Source organism: Thermobia domestica, chromosome 5 (assembly GCF_964235325.1).
Source record: "Thermobia domestica chromosome 5, izTheDome1.hap1.1, whole genome shotgun sequence".
In the NCBI taxonomy this organism is placed as follows: Eukaryota; Metazoa; Arthropoda; class Insecta; order Zygentoma; family Lepismatidae; genus Thermobia; species Thermobia domestica.
Window position 1 is genome coordinate 171,245,537 of NC_137458.1, and position 19,693 is coordinate 171,265,229.

The following is a 19,693-nucleotide window of genomic DNA, read 5'->3' on the forward strand; positions in this document are numbered from 1 at the left end:
TGGAGATCCCTGATATCGTTTGCCCAAGCTTCAAATTTGGATCGATAGCCAGTCCACAAGACAAGGCCTGAAGCAAGACGCCACACTGCTCAACAAACTTTTCATTCAGACCTGTTATTGTTGCAACTTGTTGATAGTTTCCAAAAAATCGTCTGGCTGTACTGCCGTCGTTGGAAGTACCACTGCCGTCTTGCCTCGGTTCGTCAATATTGAGGCCTAACTCAGCTTTTATGGTTCTTGGATTTTTTTTTTCTTCTTCTTCTTCATGGTCGGTTGTTCGCCTTTCCGCACCTGCCATTTCTTAATTCCAAACGGTATGCCAGATGCAGCAACCACTCCATAAATCTAATCCAGGCATGTAGCGTGGACAATCCGAATCGAAAAGTTTCGGTTCTTCAGCTCTGGATCCCTTCTGGAAGGATTTCATTTCTTTTGGATTAGCGCCGCATAAGTAGAAAGTTTGTGCCGATCTTGTTTGTGTCACGGCGTTACATATTTTGTCATCCACCATTGTGAACTACAGATTGTGTGTAACCTCGAATTTAGTTGTTTCTATACTGCGATCTCCTAACAGCGGAATACTGATGCAGCTTGGAGTCAGGCACCTAATTTGCTCTTCCATTAGGCTTGCAAGTTCTTCAGTTTCTTTCCTGAACTGTAACTTTATCGGCCGACAATATCTTGTCGATGAGGGACGTTGATTTTGCCATACTACAACTCTAACCCTCTTTTTTTCATAATAAAGTTGCAGAGGCACAGCTGACGTGAAAAAAGTGTCGCTGTCTTGAAAGCCCTCCTCCCGAACTGTCTGTTTGTATTGGGCTTGACCGGGGGTTCCGTCACATCCCCATTTGGTAATCAGCTGCAGAGATTTCTGATACTTCTCTGGGATGCTTTCGAGCTTAGGCTCCTGTACCTGCAGAATTCTTGGAGTTGTATGGTCGAGGAGATATTGTAGAGCTACTTCAGCTACATATTCTGTGACGTTAATGACTTCAGGATAGCAGTCTTTCTTTGCGTCCAGAACATGGTTGTAAGCAGGATATATATTGTGATCCAAGTCCTTCGCCCCGTTTCTTAGCAGCTGGTACTGGTGACGTGTCAGATCCCCCTCGAGTATCTGTGCTAAAGCCTTCTCTGTGTTGTAAAATTTGGGATTCTGTTTGTGGGTATGTGCTCATGACTTTCGAATCTTGCCAGCCCTGGTAGGCGATTCATGCACTTTGTACAATGAGTCTTATCTACAACAAAAATATTTCACAGACGAGTAAAAGTGAGCAAGTTTGGTTTACGGTTTCTGAAAGAGGAAGTGTTGAACTACTTCCAGAGTGCGATACCGAAGTGGAAGTACGTGGAAGTCAAAAGATAATTCTACGAGAACAAAAAAATACACACAACATTTCTTGCTCCAACTTACTTGCATTTCAACCCCTGTAAATCGATAAATTTAATAGCTACACATTAATTTAAACTCATCATCATAAATAATAATCTTTATAGATGTGACAAAAGTATTTCATTCCACCTGGCTACAGGGAGGCTAGGTAGAAAACATTCTCACACTTCGTTGGCGCTAACTTTAGAAATCTTCAGTAATTAATGCACAAGGGCAACCACTCACTTCGGAAGTCAATTTCTGACTATGGGGTGACAATTTTTTTTAAGACCCAGGTAATTTTGAATACCCCAGGTCATTGACTTTCAAACATATTTGGTTGTTTACTGTTTTTAAGGAGTTGGTTTCTGGCCAGGTTTTGGGGGTTTCTGGACCACCGTGCCATGGCTTGAATCCGTTACAGTTGGCGGGTGCATAGACCAACTTTCACAGTACGCCGTTCCACAGGTGCACGCCACTGACCCCGCTTTGTTTTTATTGAAACTAAGATTGGAGTCGTTTTAAGTTACGTAAGATATAGCACGCATTAAACTCAGTAGTTAGAGTGAGTGTGAAATTTATTTTCCATTATTAATTTGAAAACGAACATTGCCCTACATGAAAAATTTGCATACAAACATGACCGTTATTTCTTTATTACATTTTTAAGGGATACACTGGGAATGTTGAAATTTTTAAAAAGTGAAGCATCATATCCTATGAGTTATATATCCCAACATCACATAATTGTATACAGGGGCTGTATACCTCTTAGGTGTTTGTTTCATGACCAAATGATTATGAAAAACGAAGGACATTTCATTAGCTTAAGATAAATCTTTATTGTTTGAAGTGTTTTGCCCAATGAATAGCATATATCACTGACAGTATAATTAATTTTGCTTATTACATACTACATGCAAGACGAAAGAAAACACTGATCATACATGAATTAGAAACTCCAACCGAAAGTAGGCTCAAATTTTGCAAACGGTGCGATATATTAACCCCTTCCACTACAGTTTATTTTCTGAATTCTGATAATTGAAGTATAAGTTACAAAAGTGTATTATAGATGATTTATCATTATATAACTTTCGAAACATCAATACAGTAACCCTACATGATGCTACAATAGTTTAAATTTTATGACGAGTGCGACTTGGAATCGGGAGGCCATGACGAGCTAGACTCGCCATTTCAGTGCAAGGGGTTAAAAGAATAATAAAAAAATCTCCCTTGTATGATACCCCTTGCAGACTTTTATCAAGACATTTCATTTGTGTCTGTAAAGGGACATGAACAAATGTGAGGAACGACAAGGAGATTCATGCTCATATCTGAATGATGCGCTGTGTAGAAAGCACAGGTTCAGCTAGTTACTATCATACCAAGTAGCATATCGTAAATAATATGAAGCAAAACTAACATGTTCAACAGTTTACTTTGCGATATTCAAGATATGCTGCTTGGTAGCAAGTAAAAGTCGATTACGTAATTTCGTTGATTTTTGTCTCTTGTAAAATATATAGACTGGTTGTAAATCTTCTTACGTACTTAATTTTTTCAGCTATTTTTTATTCAATTCCATATTATTGTTTTCTTTGCCTTCAGATTAACGGGAGATCGTTTACAGTGGAAATAATAGATTCTGTTTCCGACTATCTTCAATTGATGAAAGAAATTTTTGATTTCAATGCATTGAGAAACCTGATTCAAGGAGGAAATGGACAATCACCGTTTAAGTTACTTATCAATTCAATGCATGGAGGTAAGAAAATTTTGAGCAAGTAGAAGTTCAACTTCAGTACTTCAGATATAAGCCCAAGTTTTCCTTAATTTACTTTGGTATATTAGATTGGATATTCGAGTAAACGATAAAAAACGTAAGAAGGGAATGGAGTTTTTAATATTAAATGAAAGACTTTTTTTTTTACTTTAAAAGTATTTATTTTTTGTTCTCGTCTTATTTTGAGTCAAGTTATTTACCCATAAATAGGACACTTCGAATACAAGGTTAATTTATTCAAAATAAAATGCTTTTAGGAAGTATAACAGTAATTAAGGAAAGCAAAAAAATGCAATAAATCATAGCCTTAGTTTAATTGTGAGCCACCGTGATCGCTGTTCATATTTAGAAATAAAATAAATAAGTAAATAAAAAGAATTAACAAGCGGACTTCCGTATTCTTAGACGACTAGTGTTATTTGAATATTATAAGAATAACGTCTAAAGTGCATTTGTGGTGAATAAACACCTTGTACGTAGGTTTCCCGATTTCTCCCATTTCCGTCATTCCACCATTATCTATCACAGCACTTTCTCCCATAGCCTTGGTACACAATCGTGGGTCGTTAAAATAATAATAAGTCACATGAATGACTTTCAGTGAATGGCAAATATGCTTAATTTCTATGTAATGTATTTTTAGACGTTATCAACCTACCCTCTAAGCTTTCATTTTAGTTAGTCATGTTACTATTTCTTAACGAACACGCGTTTGGGCGGAAGACCCGGGTTTGATTCCCAGTGGGAGCATATGTTTCCGATCTCATATTAAGCTGTAAGTCCACGTGTTGGTAGTCTCGTGCTGAACGGAACGCGAAACTCAATCAATCAACGACGGAATTAGACGAAATATTATTACTTCCCTTTTCTAAAGGTATCGAGGTATTTTCTTTATACACATTTTGGAAACAATGAAACCACTTATAGCTGTAACATATAAGAACAAGGCGACGATGACCTACAGAACTTACAGCAGATCATCATCAGCTATGAGTAATAGTGAACGGAAGAGGAGTCTCCATTGCAGGGTCGCTGAGCATTGGAGAGAGTTATTGAGAACCGTAGAGCAAATGCGGCAAAAATGACTTCGGAACTCAGTCTGCATGTCCCTGGAAGGGGCTATTGTGACAGTCACAGTCCGGCGTAAATTGCACGACCTGAACAAGCGCGATCGGTTTCGATTTTCAAACACTTGATAACTTAGGAATGCTGTAGCGCAAACATGCAGAATGGATTGCCGATGTTTATAATTGCGTTGTATGATCCGGAGTCTTGCTCGCAGTTTCCTGGTTTTCTCTGGGTTCGGTAACTACACGCACAAAGCTCATTACTGCCAGTCGTTATGCTTACATTTTAGGTGAGCACGTAGTTTGGGTCAGTGGCGTAATTTTCTAAGATGACAATGTGCTGAAATTGTCTGGGCGTAGTTTCATGAACATACGAATGAACGACACCTCCCTAGCCCATTTAATTTCCAAACCTCGACATTATTTAAAAACCTAGCAGTTCTCTTGCGGCTATATGGTGGTGTACGTGCCTATAGTGCGGGAGACCCGGGATTGACTCGTGGTGGGAGCTCATATTAGGATCCAACGTTAAACTGTAGGTCCACGTCTCATAGATTCGCTGCTGAAGGACGCTATACTCCAATCCAACCAGCTGTTATTGAATACCTGTGGTGAACTCTGAAGCTCAGACTTCGAACCAGATATTATCCTTCTCTTTCCTTGCTGACAGACCTGAGTAGTGTATTGCAAGAAGGGTGGTAAAATATCTTCTCGAAACCATTCAGTTGTATGCCTCTATATCACGATTGGTTAGAGCTGCTTTTCAGGCTAACAATAACCTTTAAATATTATCAACCTTGAAAATGAATAATCTTGCTTTAAATTCTGATACATAAGGAATCATTGAACTTCCAGTCTTCCGGTCATCTCCTGGAAACTTGTTTACATAGGATAAAAATAGGAGTAATAGTAATAAAAACATCAAGGAAATACTAAGGAATAAACTCAACATCCTGTCTTATACAGGGTGTTTCAAAACAACACCGCCAACGTTTGGGAGGTGATTCCTTACACCAAGATAAGACAAAAAGTATAGACCAACCTGGGTGCACAAATGCTTCGTTTCGGAGTTATAGGCTGCCGAAAACATGGAAAAATGAACTTTGAAGGTCCATAGCTCCAAAACTGAGACCTATCGTTGTCGGGTCAAGACTTCACTTAGGAGCCAGTATGTGCGCTGTTCAAAAATGTATGTTTCAGAATCCTAAGATACTTCTGCAATAATTGTAGAAGGTAGATTGGCTACGGGCATATAATTTGAATTACTCATCAACTGCCTCTATAAAAACTTGCGGAAGTATCGCAGGATTCTGAAACATGGATATTTGGATAGGACACATACTAGTTCCTAAGTGAAGTCTTGATCCGACTACTGTAGGTCCCTTATTAGTATTGGAGCTTTGAACCTTTAAATTTCATTTTTTTCAAGGTTTCTTTAGCCTATAACTCCGGAAGGATGCATTTGTGCACCTAGGTTGGTCTATACTTTTTATCTTGGTGTCAGGAATCACCTCCCAAACGTTGTCGATGTTTTGCAATTACTTGAAGACTGACGGTGCAGCTCACTGTGAAATGGCGAATTCTAGTCATGTTCCTTGTATGGAAGGAGAGGATTGCTACTTCATGTGCTTGTTTTAATATTATTTTGCCGGTAGTCAGTGTACTTTTTAATCAGTCTTCCACTCATTATTTAACCAACCCATATCTACCGTATTTAAGTTGTCTGTAGAATAAAGAAATCTTCAATAAACCATTGTTTAGATTTCGTTTTTGGAGTTTGTCGATGATGGTCTACGAGGTTGCTTTTAAATGTTTGAAAAAACCTGAAATCGTGTGTCCTGTTCTTCCATCTCAGATGTTCTTTGACGCGCGATTTGGAATTTGTTTGTTATACATGTGTGACCTTCAGACAACTACAGTTCCTGATTTTTCATTATAATCAGTGGAATTCAGTTCTTGTGTATGAATCAATTCAAGAGGTACTCCAAGAATCCGACCCAATACCATTAAATATTCTGAAATTTCCCTATTAGGATAGAATGAAATGTATACAAATGAGAACTTAACTTGCAAAGTCATTTTCTAAATATTAATTCTTGATTAGGAACAGAAATATTTTTTTCTTACTGATTCTCCCGCGTTCAGTTGTCATTGTAATCTTATCTTTGGAACAACAAATTTAGTGGAATTAGTAGATGATACGAAAACCTTTAACTTCGGTGGAAGTCCGTAGTTCTCAAATACTTCTTTTTATTTTATTTTTTTATTTATGAAACAAACTTTTAACGGGATTGCGATGGCTCAATAGTAGATCGCTCACCTATGGTGCATGCGGTCTCTGGTTAAATCACATCTACTACCAAGTGAGTTTGTGGTCAATAAACTCATGTGCGTGAGTTTTTTTTAGTGTTTACCATTTCCTCGCACTTTCTTCATTCCATTATCATCATCTATCTCATTATTTAGTCTCACATAGCCTCCATACATAATCGTGGGATGTTGATTTTTACCTTTAAAAGAGACACTTTGAGGTGGATCTGGAGAAATACAATCTTCTCCCCACTTCACCGAGCAAAAACTTCCTTATTTAAAGTATCTAGTTGGTGAATTACTTCTACAAATTTGCGAAAGGAGGCTGGTAATTTCATCCATTACATACGTAGTTAATTATTTCTTGTATATATTATATTCCGTTATTGAATTTTATAAACTTGTTAATTGTTTAATTCGTTGGAATAGTTACAGGGCCTTACGTCCAGAAGATCTTCGTTGAAGAACTCGGAGCTCCTTCAGACAACACTGTTAACACAGTCCCTCTGGAAGATTTCGGTGGTCACCATCCAGACCCAAATCTCACATATGCAGCTGATTTAGTAGACGCTATGAGAAGCGGGGATTATGATCTCGGAGCCGCTTTCGATGGAGATGGGGTAAGTGTATTGGGAGTTCCGTACTGTTTAAATATTTTTTTTCTTTCTTTCTTTAAAGAATTCCGCTATTTTTCAGACATTCCCTCCTGTGTCCTAGTCCTGTTTATTCTATTGTATACCAATTCACTCGCTCAAATTTAAATTTGTAAGATTTCCCTTTCTCACTTTTATTTGTTCTTTGTATATTTCACATCACAACTGATAGAAGAGAAAGTGTTCTCTCTCTCCACCGCCGGATCATTAAAAAGATTAACCCATGAAAAAATGGCTCTGCAATCAGTGCTGCTGCTTTGTGGAAGTGGACTAAGTTATGGATTTTTGGTTTGTGCTCTGTTTTGTTCGTAGTGTTACTTGTCACTAACCTTGTCTTGTAAGTGCTTGTTATTGTTCGTCAGCATTTACATCCCTACATACATGGCTAAGAGTGTTAAACATGTTTCTTGTTTCGCACTTGGTTGTCAATCAGAATCCTGGTTGGAAACAAATGTAGATGTTCTTTTACACTCCTTAGACATCAAACACTATTCCAGACAAAGATAGGGAAGTGGAAATGAAGAATAATTTCATAAAGTTTTCATACTTATTAAGTTCTCAAATATTAGACTACCTTTATGAAAGTTGCAAGCCTTACCAAAGTGTTCATAGTTCTTCTTGTCTAGTCTCCAATAACTAATACGAGAAACAAGGCAATTCCATGTTCGAGTCCGAATAAATAATTAACAAGAGTGAATCTTAGTTTCTCTTCAACAAGACCAAGACTAAAGTCTTAGTGATAGCAAAATGGATGAAAGAACTGGTAGACAGTTAAAGAAGAAATGTTAATAGCCAAGTAAAACTTAGAAAAGAGTACGGTACCAATGATCTTATACATAAGAGTTTTTATTAAAAATTGTCTACATTGTTTAGAGTGCGAATTGCGGAGTTGCGTTCTCGGATTAATTAGAAAAATACTTATAAGGATTCAGTGCATAAGTGAAGTTAACGCATATGCTTTTCTAAGGTTGTTATAAGTTATTTCAAAAGTAGAGGATGAAAAAACCACTTTTGTCTGTTTTTATAAGGTTGGAGTAGTACTGCTTGATTGCTTCGTTGATTTCGGGAATAATATCATAGATTCTTAAGGTAGGAAATCTTAGTAAATATGTTTTGATTTTTGTTAGTGGGAATGGGATTCATAGAGGTATTCGGGCAAAATTTGTAATTCTGGTAACAGACCAAGTTTGTGCCAAAGAAGCAGTATATGATGAAAATTAGTTACAGGAAATAGTTTCGAAATTACTGGGGAAAGCACGAGAATGCAACCTCATGTTTTGAGAGCAACCTATAAGAGAAATGAGAGCAGTTTAGATGTCATGCAGATGTTGAAACTCATAAGAAATTACTTCCATTACACAACTTTATTACAAAGGTAGCTTTACTAATTTCCCACACTCACGCTTTAGATATGTTTATAAATTAGATTAATCTACAGGATTTAGGGCTTTCGTAGAAAGAACTTACCTCTGCTCTTGTAAATTTGAGCCATTTTAAAAAATAAACTCTCCCTGTGTATTTCAGTTGTGTACAAGAATATCTCAAATAGTTCAAACTTTTGCGGGAACTCGGATCACAGAGTTTGAAGATATTGAAAGCACTGAATGTTTAAAAGATTGTCAGATGCTGTAAAGGCTATCGAGAACTGTTCTCCAGTAAAGAACTCTCAACTCGACATAACTTTCCCTTTTCGCATCTTGATATTATAAGGTGGATATATGACAAGCTTCTTGCTAAGTAAAACTTAATAATTTGTCTTTAAGAACCAAATAGATTGTTTTGGCTGCCAAGCTTGATCAAGGAATGTCGTTTGAATATCTAATGTTTTTGAGATGGCGTTTAAAAAATTTTATCTATTTTTTACGTACGTTCCTGAGACAGTATTTTTCTCGAAAACACAAGATTGGGATATGATCTTATCACGTCATGGATGGATAGCCTTAATTAATGAACCATTATGTTGAGAATATTTTTCTCCTACGAGAGATATTTGGAAAGAACTGTGAAGTTGAAAGATTATTATTATTATTATTATTAATTCAAATTAATATTATTCATCTTATTTTTTGATGCCTTAATATACTACGTATATTGTTAATATAAACTTGTCTAGTTTATATGCAAACAAGTTATTAAAATTATTCCTTGCTAAGCTGTAAAATTAAATATATATATATATATATATATATATATATATATATATATATATATATATATATATATATATATATATATATTCTCTTGTTTTCGCCGTAAAGGCACATATTATCTTTTCTCAAGTCATAAGAGTTGCAGTTGTATCTTAGTGACAACCTGCATAAATACAACGAGAGACTACATTTCTTATTCTGTTTGTTAAACTTACGTATTTTGTAATACATTCACTCTTTTGAAATTCTCCTTGCAAACTTGATGTGACCGTACGTTCTTTCCTTTCACGTCAGTCAACATAATACGCTCAGAAATAATCATCTCACGTACTTGAATTTTCGTTCCCAAAAATTCTTTGTTTTGCTTTTGCTTTTGCCTTAGAGCAGTGCTATTCAACCGGGAGTTCGCAAAGATGTTTCTGAGGGTACGTAATCCTAAAATAATCATATTTCCAATATTTATTCAGTGATCATAGTTGTAAGTTCTAAAATACTTTTAGTTTTTGAATTTTTAACATTGTCCTCAGTGTGCGAATTATCAGGGGAGATGAGGGGAAAATTTCCCTCAGTAGAACTGGATGTCTCCTATGTTTTGAAATTTTCCTTGTTAATTTTTTCGTATGTGCACTTTATCCTCCTGTAAATAGTCTTTTGATTGGCACACTGATTGTCCTTCTGTTCTATCTCCGTTTGCCTCTCGTCCCCTCCCTTTTTTAAATCAACAGGGCATGTGTATTAAATTTAATAAGTTCATTTCGATTTTCTTTTAAACAGTTTCAGATGTACACAGTTGGATGGCGAACTGTTTCTAGGGATACGAGAGAAAAAAAAAGGTTGAATAGCACTGCCCTAGAGCTTTTTCCACTGAAGATAAAAATAGAAGTAGTGCTCGTAGAAATGAAAAATCAAGGAAACGTAAAAGGAATGAACTCACCAAGCAGTAAATACACACCTTCTCAGTTACAGTTTCTTACACAAACCACAATGACATAATTGCCAAGACGTTTAACAAAAAATTATTAGTAGCCTTTCACATTTAGAAACTACACTGATTGAATTAACCGATTTCCGAAAGTCTTCAATTTCATTCCGATATTACGAAGTTAAAATGAAACACAATATGCACTGATAGTATAATTTGTATTGTTGTATATTATCGGATTCTGGCGTATAGAACTTCTTTCACAAATATTCTTTTCTTACATGAAGTTAAGAGCAAGATAGGGAAAGATGAAATCTCAATGTATTTAACTATAATCGTTCATTTTTTTTAAGTTCACAAATTGTCGAAGACTATTTTTTTTATATGAAGTGTTACTATTCGGATTAAGTAATTGTTTTATTATTATAATAAGTAGATACCTGATATTTAGTTATTGAAAACATGGGAAAATGAGCAGACAGTCATTTATAATTCAAAAAATAGGCACTAAAATCTAACTCAAATTATTGAAGATAGTCATTCAATGACACCAGAGCCATAACTTGGAACTCTTCTTAAAGAACAAGCATTAATATTTGTGCTCTGGTAGAAAAGTATAAAGTTCCCCTCCCCCCTCTCTTAGAATTTAAAAATTTAATAAACATTTTGTTACTTCTAGTAGACCCAGTTGGCACTTCACTGATGTAGAACACAGATTACATTTGTGCCTCATCGTAGTTAATTTATTTTGTTCGGATGATGGGGATGCAGCACCACTTTCAATTATTTTCAGTTCTTTTGGAAATTATAGGGTGGGTCTATTCAGGCTTCACTAGTTAAATTGAGATAACAGTGTTTGACACAACTTAAAGCTTAAGAAATATATCTTATTTCTGGGGATCCTAATAGAAGTCATTTTACCGAAATGAGCTCAGATCACAATTTCTTTTCATGTAAGTTTTATATTGTGTGTCTGTGTGTGTGTGTGTCAACCCATTTCATACGTCATCTAAACATAATTATTCGTATCATAGCAAAAGCACGGTGCGAGTTTTATCTTGATGTGGGTCCCCTCAAACGATGGGTATCTTAAGTGGGGACAAATAATACCCCCATGCCCACACAAGTTGGGGCACTGAATGACACAAATATTGAAATAAAATGTTAAATAATATTCTGGTAATTTAGAAAGATACCTAATAGTTGTTGGTGGAGCATATACTCTTTTAGAGAAAGAGCATCAAATTATTTCCACGTATATTTACTAAACATATTATTCACAGCACTTTATCCACAATTTCTGAACACTTTATTGCTATTCACAGCAGTCCAAAGTTTAATAGCAAATTTATCACTACACTCTACACACAAGAAAGAAATTGTTAGTCACTTTCAAACAAATAGAAGAACTACTAAATGTATTTTAATTCAATAGATTGTCACTCCGTCACAAGAACTCTGAAGTTCCGCATGATAATAAGGTATTCTTGCAAGTTGCCAGTTTATAAATTATGTCTTTGATCTTCTATACTACTCTTCTATATTAATCAACATATTTTTTCCTGCGTTGAAAGCGCGTATAATCATCTCTTTCCACGACTTGACACAAGACAGTCACCACCAAACTAAAATAAGGTATTAAAGAATATATGCTATTTTCTTGGTGCATCTGTGAAGTGCAACGCTGTAAAAAAAACAAGAAAGAAATGGAAGGGGATATTGTGCAAAGTTCATCTAGCCATTCCGTACAATGCGTTGAAATGAAGCTTGACCTTGACCTGAACGTAAGTTAGTTTTTCTTATTTTCAAATTTCGTGGTACCGATTGGAACCTTTCTCAAATAAGAAATCTAAATACAGTGAAACCCGTCCATGTTGGCCACCATCGGTTCCATAGAAAAGTGGCCAACTTACAGAAAATAGGTATGATTAGTGTATTTTTAGAATAGGATTTCTAGTATTACTTGATCGTAAAATTTTAATAAACAATGGCACGACAGCTCCTGTAATATATATATATATATATATATATATATATATATATATATATATATATATATATAATATACAGAGTAATCAGTGGCGTATTTACTATTTTGTTTCGGGTGGCTTTGCTACCTTTATTCCTGGAAATGTGAAAATTAAATAGTACATCACAAATGTTCTATGTGAGCCCTCTTTGTTACCCTGCATACATCTATTCGGTATTCCAATTCCGCCCAGACCCGTTTCAACATGTTTGCATCAACAGTTTGCACTGCAGCAGTGATGCGCTCTTTCAGTTCATTCACATCTTGAGTTAGAGGGGGTTTGTAGACAATGTCTTTTAGATGTACCCCACGGAAAAAAAATCACAGGGGGTTAAGTCCGGTGATCTTGGTGGCCAATGTAAAAGCTGATGATCAATTTTACTTAACCTCCCAATCCAGCGGTGTGGCAGTCTGTTGTTGAGGAAATTTCTGACATTGTGATGAAAGTGACATGGAGCTCCAATTGATAGATGAAGTTTGCACTGTCATGTTCGAGCTGTGGCATAAGCCACGTAGTAAGCATTTGTAGAAATGTTTGTCCAGTCACAGTTCCTTCGTCAAAGAAATACGGACCATAAACTTTTGAAGATGAAATTGCACAAAACACATTCGTCTTCGGTGAATCACGCACAATTTCACAAATTTGGTGAGGCTTCTCAGTTCCCCAGATGCGAACATTTTGCTAATTCACTCTTCCTGTTACATGGAACGTAGCCTCATCACTGAAACAAAGTTTGCCCAAAAAATCATTATCAACATTGCACAACTCTTGAAATGACGCACAAAAAGTCTTGCGACACGTGTGATCATTAGGTGTTAAGTGTTGTAACAACTGCACTCGATACGGATACATCTTGAAATGTTTACGCACTACACGCCAAACAGTTGTTTGAAGCATTCGAAGCTCTTTGCTAACTCTCCTTGTTGACTTTTGTTGGCTGCGTTGAAAACTGGTTCGAACCCTTTTGACATTTGCCTCAGAAGTGGACGGCCTACCGGGCGATTTTTCTTTACAAATGCATCCCGTTCTGTTGAATTTGTCATACCACTTACGTATGGAGTTCTTTTATGGTGGATCTTTGTGAAATTTTGTGCGGAATTCGCATTGAACACTAACAACAGACCGACAAACGTGAAACTAAAACGCAAAATGCTCTCTCTGCACCACAGGTAGCCATCTTGGAACTAATCACTCTGCCACCTAGCGGATAAATTTTAAACTACTACGCTCGTTCCAAACAAAACTTCAGGATAATATTGAAAGTATTTCCATAGAGATTTCATTGTTGATAGAACATTATCACTTATAGAACGTTTCCTTATCGTTCACATCATTTTGAATCCGTCTCTTTTGCTCGTATTTCCCTCGGAGCAAAAGATGTTTTGAGAAAATCTTAAGGGAATTCATATCTTAAAAACTCCACTACCTTTCGACTATCCGTCAGGTGGCAATAGTTGACAATTAAGATGGTTAGCTTTCACCTTGAATTACTAAAGCTCCCCACTGATGAAAGGAGCCATTATAGCTAAGGGTTTTACCTAAAGAGACAGGGTAAACAAATACGTACAGTCATTTCTTGAATTCCTGTACGTGATTTTTCTTATTCACATCTTCCTTCACCCTCCCTTTATCAGGATAGTGTTCTGCCCATTGACCTTCAAGAACAAATCGTGATAATTCATGCTTTTTTGTCCTCCGACATAAATACAAAACATCTGCCTCGGTAATACGAAAGAGTTAAGAATAATAACAAAACGGTATTTTGCGTGGCCAAGATACGCAGGTAAATTTATCATTATCGTCATAGGGTAAACATTGCTTCAATGGGCCAACTTTCATGATAGACAAGTGGCCAACTTACAGTGTAATAAGCAACCTATGTCTTATGGGAAAATGCAGGTTCAAGACGAACCAGAACAAGATAAGCAAGTGTCCAACTTAGAGAGGTGGCCAAGTTTACTGGTTTTACTGTACACGACATCGTTGCAATCATGGAACCAAAATTTGAAGAAAATACAAAATATAGGTGATATTCAAGCAATAAAATAGGCAAGATGAATTTTGCTTAAATTGAAGCAAAGAGCACCCAAATCAACTTCAGCATAGTCAATTTTATCATACCTTTAAAAGGAAATAGGCATTTTGCTTACCAACCAGTCTCTAGTAAATGAAGTTTAAGCTAGTTTTGAAATTTTTCTCTCCGAATGTTTTTGATAAATTCCCTCTAAATCTAGATCTAATAATACACCCGTACAGCCTCCCTGATGGTGTTCAATTGTCCAACTAGTTAATTTATTGAAGTAGAAACATTCTCTTAGTCGCACAATATTTCAGCCGTATTTAGAACTTTTGATTGAATTATTTAAGAAATACTGATGATACTGTTGGAATTGATAATATAGTTCGACTCCCACCAGATATGCTGAATGCAAAAATAGAAGTAGTCACTAAATAGATGAACAGACCTTGAACTCCTCGTCAGATAGTACACATGCTTTTTAATGTTTTTTCTGTATGAAAGCTCATTATGAACTTTCACTTGCTTGCACTTTCCAGACTTACCAAAACACCGGAATATAAGTTGTTACTTTAAGAATTTGACAGCATCGTACAGTTACTTTCTTGATTCTCGGCGAGAGCTCATGTGGATTCGAACTCCACTTTAATCTGGAGGTCCCGTCTCATATGGCCTCGTTGCTGAAAAGGACGTCAAACTCCAAATCAAATCAACTCAGCTTCTTGATTAGTTAATTCAAAGATGTGGAGCAACGATATTTTGAGATAAAAATACGAGTATTGTGACATGTAGCAAGACGAATCATGTAATTTCTTTTTTCAGGATCGTAACATGATCCTTGGTAAGAAAGCCTTCTTCGTAACACCGTCAGATTCCTTAGCAGTCCTTGCAGCAAATTTAAACACTATTCCTTACTTCCAACGATCAGGAGTGAAAGGATATGCCCGTAGTATGCCTACAGGAGGAGCTGTAGATAGGTAAGTCTTCTATCATGTATTTGAAGTTCTGTCCTATCCTATGTCTTAATTTGTAGTCCATAGAAGTAAGTGTAAATTTATTAATTCAACCTTAACAGAACTCTCCGTTAACAATAAATTAATTTTAAAATGTGAGATCGGTGAAGATAGTCGAGAAGAAACTATTCGTTGAGTTTAAAAATGGGATGCAAGAGCAAGGAAAAGAAACTTAGATAGCTCTACAAAGATTGGTAATTTATTCTCACTCATTATAGTTTTAGTTGTAAATTTTATAAAATACTGTTGAAAAATATATGTTCAGTTCTTACGTTTGAAAGTGTGTTCTTTCTGCATTATGCGTTCGTGTTTTATCTTTGAAAAAAATATTTCACATTCGAAGTAAGCGTCACAATGTTGTTTATTAGTAACAAATGGTAGCACATAACTCCTATTTTTCCATCACATTTTGTTGGGAGCGAAAGTATTCACACAAGAGATGAATATTTAAGCTTTGTCGAATGACAAATGAATCAATAATTAGAGAGTAATCCGTTCAATTTTTTTTATCTTTGTTTTATTCATTATGCAAAGCACGTGATTCAATCCTTCAGAACCATGATAATATAACAATGAAATAAACAAAATATCACAAAAGTGCACTAATTATTCTGTAAATGACTGATTCAGTTTGAAGATTCCACTCAATTATTGTGAATATTGTGGCTTGGTACAAAATACATTGGAAAGGTAGAAAAAAAATATGCTGTCATCCGTTGATTTTGAAACTCAATCACCTTAAGACTAAACTTAGAAATAGGAATGGTAAAATTAAAATTTTAAAATTAAGTTATTTTGATGTTCCACAAAGAAGTTAATTCTGTATATATATATATATATATATATATATATATATATATATATATATATATATATATATAATATCTTGAAATCTGTCTACGTTGGTATAGTAACGTTCGTCAACTTGGACGTTACTATGCCAACGTAAAGAACGAAAACTAACTTCTGAATATTCTGTACTCGTACGTATACTAATCTTGCAATAAATATTCTAAGAGGCAAAAGATATGTGCAATTCTTTCTCATACTATCTAGAGAGTAAGATTTAAATCTTGGTGGGAAAGAAGTAATTGTTCATATCTTATTATGATGGTTTATTAATGCAGTGAGTTACGTAAAACAATTCCATCGAATTCACTTCTGAATCTGTACTAAACCCAGGAATAAGTTTTCTTCCAGTATTGCTTGACGTTCCTTCAATTTCTACATTATGTTTGCAGAAAGAGGAAAAGGAAAGTTTCTAAAATTTTAAAATGGTGGCATTGAAATACTGAAACCCATAATCGCGTGACTCTCTTCTGATTTATGATGTTTGATAGTCGAGATGTCCATTCAATTGTTCAAATTATGTTTGTACATTGTATGATTTGGCACAGAAAATAAGCTTTTCTGACTGCTTACAAGTTTGTGTTATATGGTCATTAATTTTTTTTTCATTAAGAACAGAAATATTTAATGCGGTTTAATACTTTTCTCAGAGTTGCAGCAGAAACAAAAGTAGAGTTCTTCGAAGTCCCAACAGGTTGGAAGTACTTTGGAAATTTAATGGATGCTGAAAGGCTTTCTTTGTGCGGCGAGGAGAGCTTTGGGTAAGCTAATCTTACCTTTTTTTTTTTCCGGCTTTGTCTGTCACTCCAATTTTCTTCATCTAAATATGAACCTAACAGCGAGATTTTTAGTTATTAAAATTTAGTAATACTTCAGAATGAGCTTTGTGTTTCCAGGTAGAGATGTAGAATACCCGGGTATTTACCCAAAATGGGTATTTTAGTGGGTATTTTATGTTTCAATTACCAATAAATGGATTTTATCGTTGTAATGAAAAACATAATGGTCATTTGATCACCTGAAAACAGGAGCACTAAATAACCACCTAATTAATCAATGAATTTGATATTTATTAAGTAACATAGTACAGATTTCCTATCTCTTACATTATTTTCCTTTCTACTTAAAAAAAAAAAAAAATCCTATTACCCTTGGCGGAAAATTACTGTCCATTCTACCCCGTGAATTCTTACCTTAGTGTGCCCCTGAGGCGTCCAATCAGCTACACTGTAGAATTCGATAGTGGATCAAACCAACACGAAAATATAAAATTTATGACAGAACATGACTATGACTAAAGAAAATGCAGTGAGTTGTCACCAAACTAATCATACACTATTACTAAGTATTCTGTCTGTCAGTAGCTCCTGGTATTAGTGACACAGAATTTAAGTTCTTCCTTAGGTTCCTGTCTAATAAAACCGCTTTCTCCATTTTTCTCGATCTGGCGCATCTTCCTTTATTTCCAATACCTTCTCCAGTTTTTCAAATCACCGATGAACACACTAACTAAACTATTTAAGTAACAGCAGGATCTCTATAACTAAAATGAACAACCACTTTTTCTTTTGGTTTACCAAATTTATTAATCGCGGAAAATGAACTATTAGTAATTACTTTCCTATTTTAAGGATCTAAAGTTAACATTACCATAAAAAATTGAATAGTACTGATAAAAAACAACTTTTTTAATAATTAAAAAACTGAACTGATATTCCAAATACAACTGGTTACTTTCTTCATGCAAAATAATGTTATTTTTGGTATTTTATCTATATACAATGATATGTCCTGAATATTCAATTATGCAAAAAATTAGAGAAACAAGTTTATTGTGTTTTACTCTTGGTTTACTGAATTAATCAATTAAATGTGTAAAATAATGTAACTGTAACACTGTCACAACCAAGCTTTTTTATATACTTATATCAAAGTAAAGAAACTCTACTTTAGTAATAACCTAGAAAATATTTAGAAACTAAACAAATTACACATTTACCTAATTTGTCATTCTGTAGAAGTAATTGTATGATAACGAAAGTTGCAGAATTGTCAAAGTAACTAAATTTAATAAATTAGTCGATCAAATTATTTACTAAATATGCCCATTTGTTTTTCAACTTCACAAACGAAGTTTACTTCATCAAGCAATTCTTCAACGGTCAATTTGCAGCCCTGGAAAGTGGGATTGAGGAGATTTGCAGTCAGATCACTTGGGCCCAAGCCGAATTCACTTCTTTCTTTAAATTTTTCCATTATTAATTGCTCTTCTGTTTTCGAAAGAATTGATGATTGTATCTGTTCTGTCAAAGATGAAAGCTCTGGAATTTTGAGTGCACAGTGTCTATCTGAGGCTCATTTTACTCGACCAACTAATCAAATTTACTATAGGTTTCAAAATGGCTACAAGTTTTTCAATACCAACCCAGAATACATAATCAAGAAGTCATTCCGTGATTTCTAAAGGTAATGATGATTCCTCATTCACAGCGAGCGTCTGAAGTCCAGTATTGACAAGCATACTTTGGAGGCAGTGTAAATGGCTTCCCATCTTGTTTATCCAAGCAACTTTAACGAAATTGTAACCCTTTTCTCCCTTGCGACTTGTGTAAATAGTGCTTGTAAGTGATGGCTAAGTTGGATTGTTTTAACATCAATTACACTTCCCAGTAATGTCTTTACAGATGGATATTCGATTATGTCAGAACAAAGCAAATGGAGAAAATGAGCAAGACAACCCAAAGATACTACACTAGGATGCTTCTGTTTTACTAATTTAAAAGCTGTTCTCATGTTGGGTGCGTTGTCTCCTATGATTACTAAAAAATTTTCAGGGTTATATTTTTACAGAACTTTCATAATATCTTTAGACAAGTAATGTGCATCATGTTTATTTTCTTTCGAGAACACGAAATCAACAAAAACAGGTTCAGGCTTTGAAATGACGAAATAAATGATAGATTCATTTCTGAAGTTACTCTAACCGTCACACTATAAATGTAGTTTCCTGATACCTTTGACTTCATTTTAACTTCCTGTTGCATTTCAATGTATTGAGCATCCAAGTAACTCGTTGCTAGGCGATTCTTTGATGGAACAGCATACGAAGGACGAAAATTCAATTCAATCCACAAAGGGTGATCAACAAGTGACAGGAAACACCCACTAACGAAGATCGCTTTGGCAAAGCTTCCGTTCAACACTTCCTTTAATATACTTCCTGTAAAATTTCGTTATCGTTTTATACGTCTTTATTTGTTTTAAAAAACATCAACATCAAGATTTTGTCAAAACTTCTAAATAGTAACGTCGAACCTAAGAAGCCATAAAAAATTAAGAAAAGTCTGTATTTGGTGGAAATTGTTGTAATTTTTTCTTCTTTCTTTCTTCGGCATCTTTTGCATATAATTAATGCGACTACATTAAATATATCGAACTCACTTTCTCCATGATAAAACTACTCTAAAATGTCGTTTTAAGTTCGAAACTAGTAGACATAAGGCACAATCTTTTCATGA

At 35.1% G+C, this 19,693-nt stretch overlaps 1 protein-coding gene across 1 annotated transcript in view; it reads left to right on the forward strand.

Moving 5' to 3' along the window:
* The window catches only part of Pgm1 (phosphoglucose mutase 1), a 61,326-nt gene that overhangs the window by 13,113 nt on the left and 28,520 nt on the right, over positions 1-19,693 (forward strand). The window contains exons 4-7 of the mRNA XM_081759407.1: positions 2,990-3,146; positions 6,971-7,161; positions 15,136-15,290; positions 16,826-16,936. Coding sequence (XP_081615533.1) covers positions 2,990-3,146; positions 6,971-7,161; positions 15,136-15,290; positions 16,826-16,936 — 614 coding nt within the window. The remainder of the gene's footprint in view (positions 1-2,989; positions 3,147-6,970; positions 7,162-15,135; positions 15,291-16,825; positions 16,937-19,693) is intronic.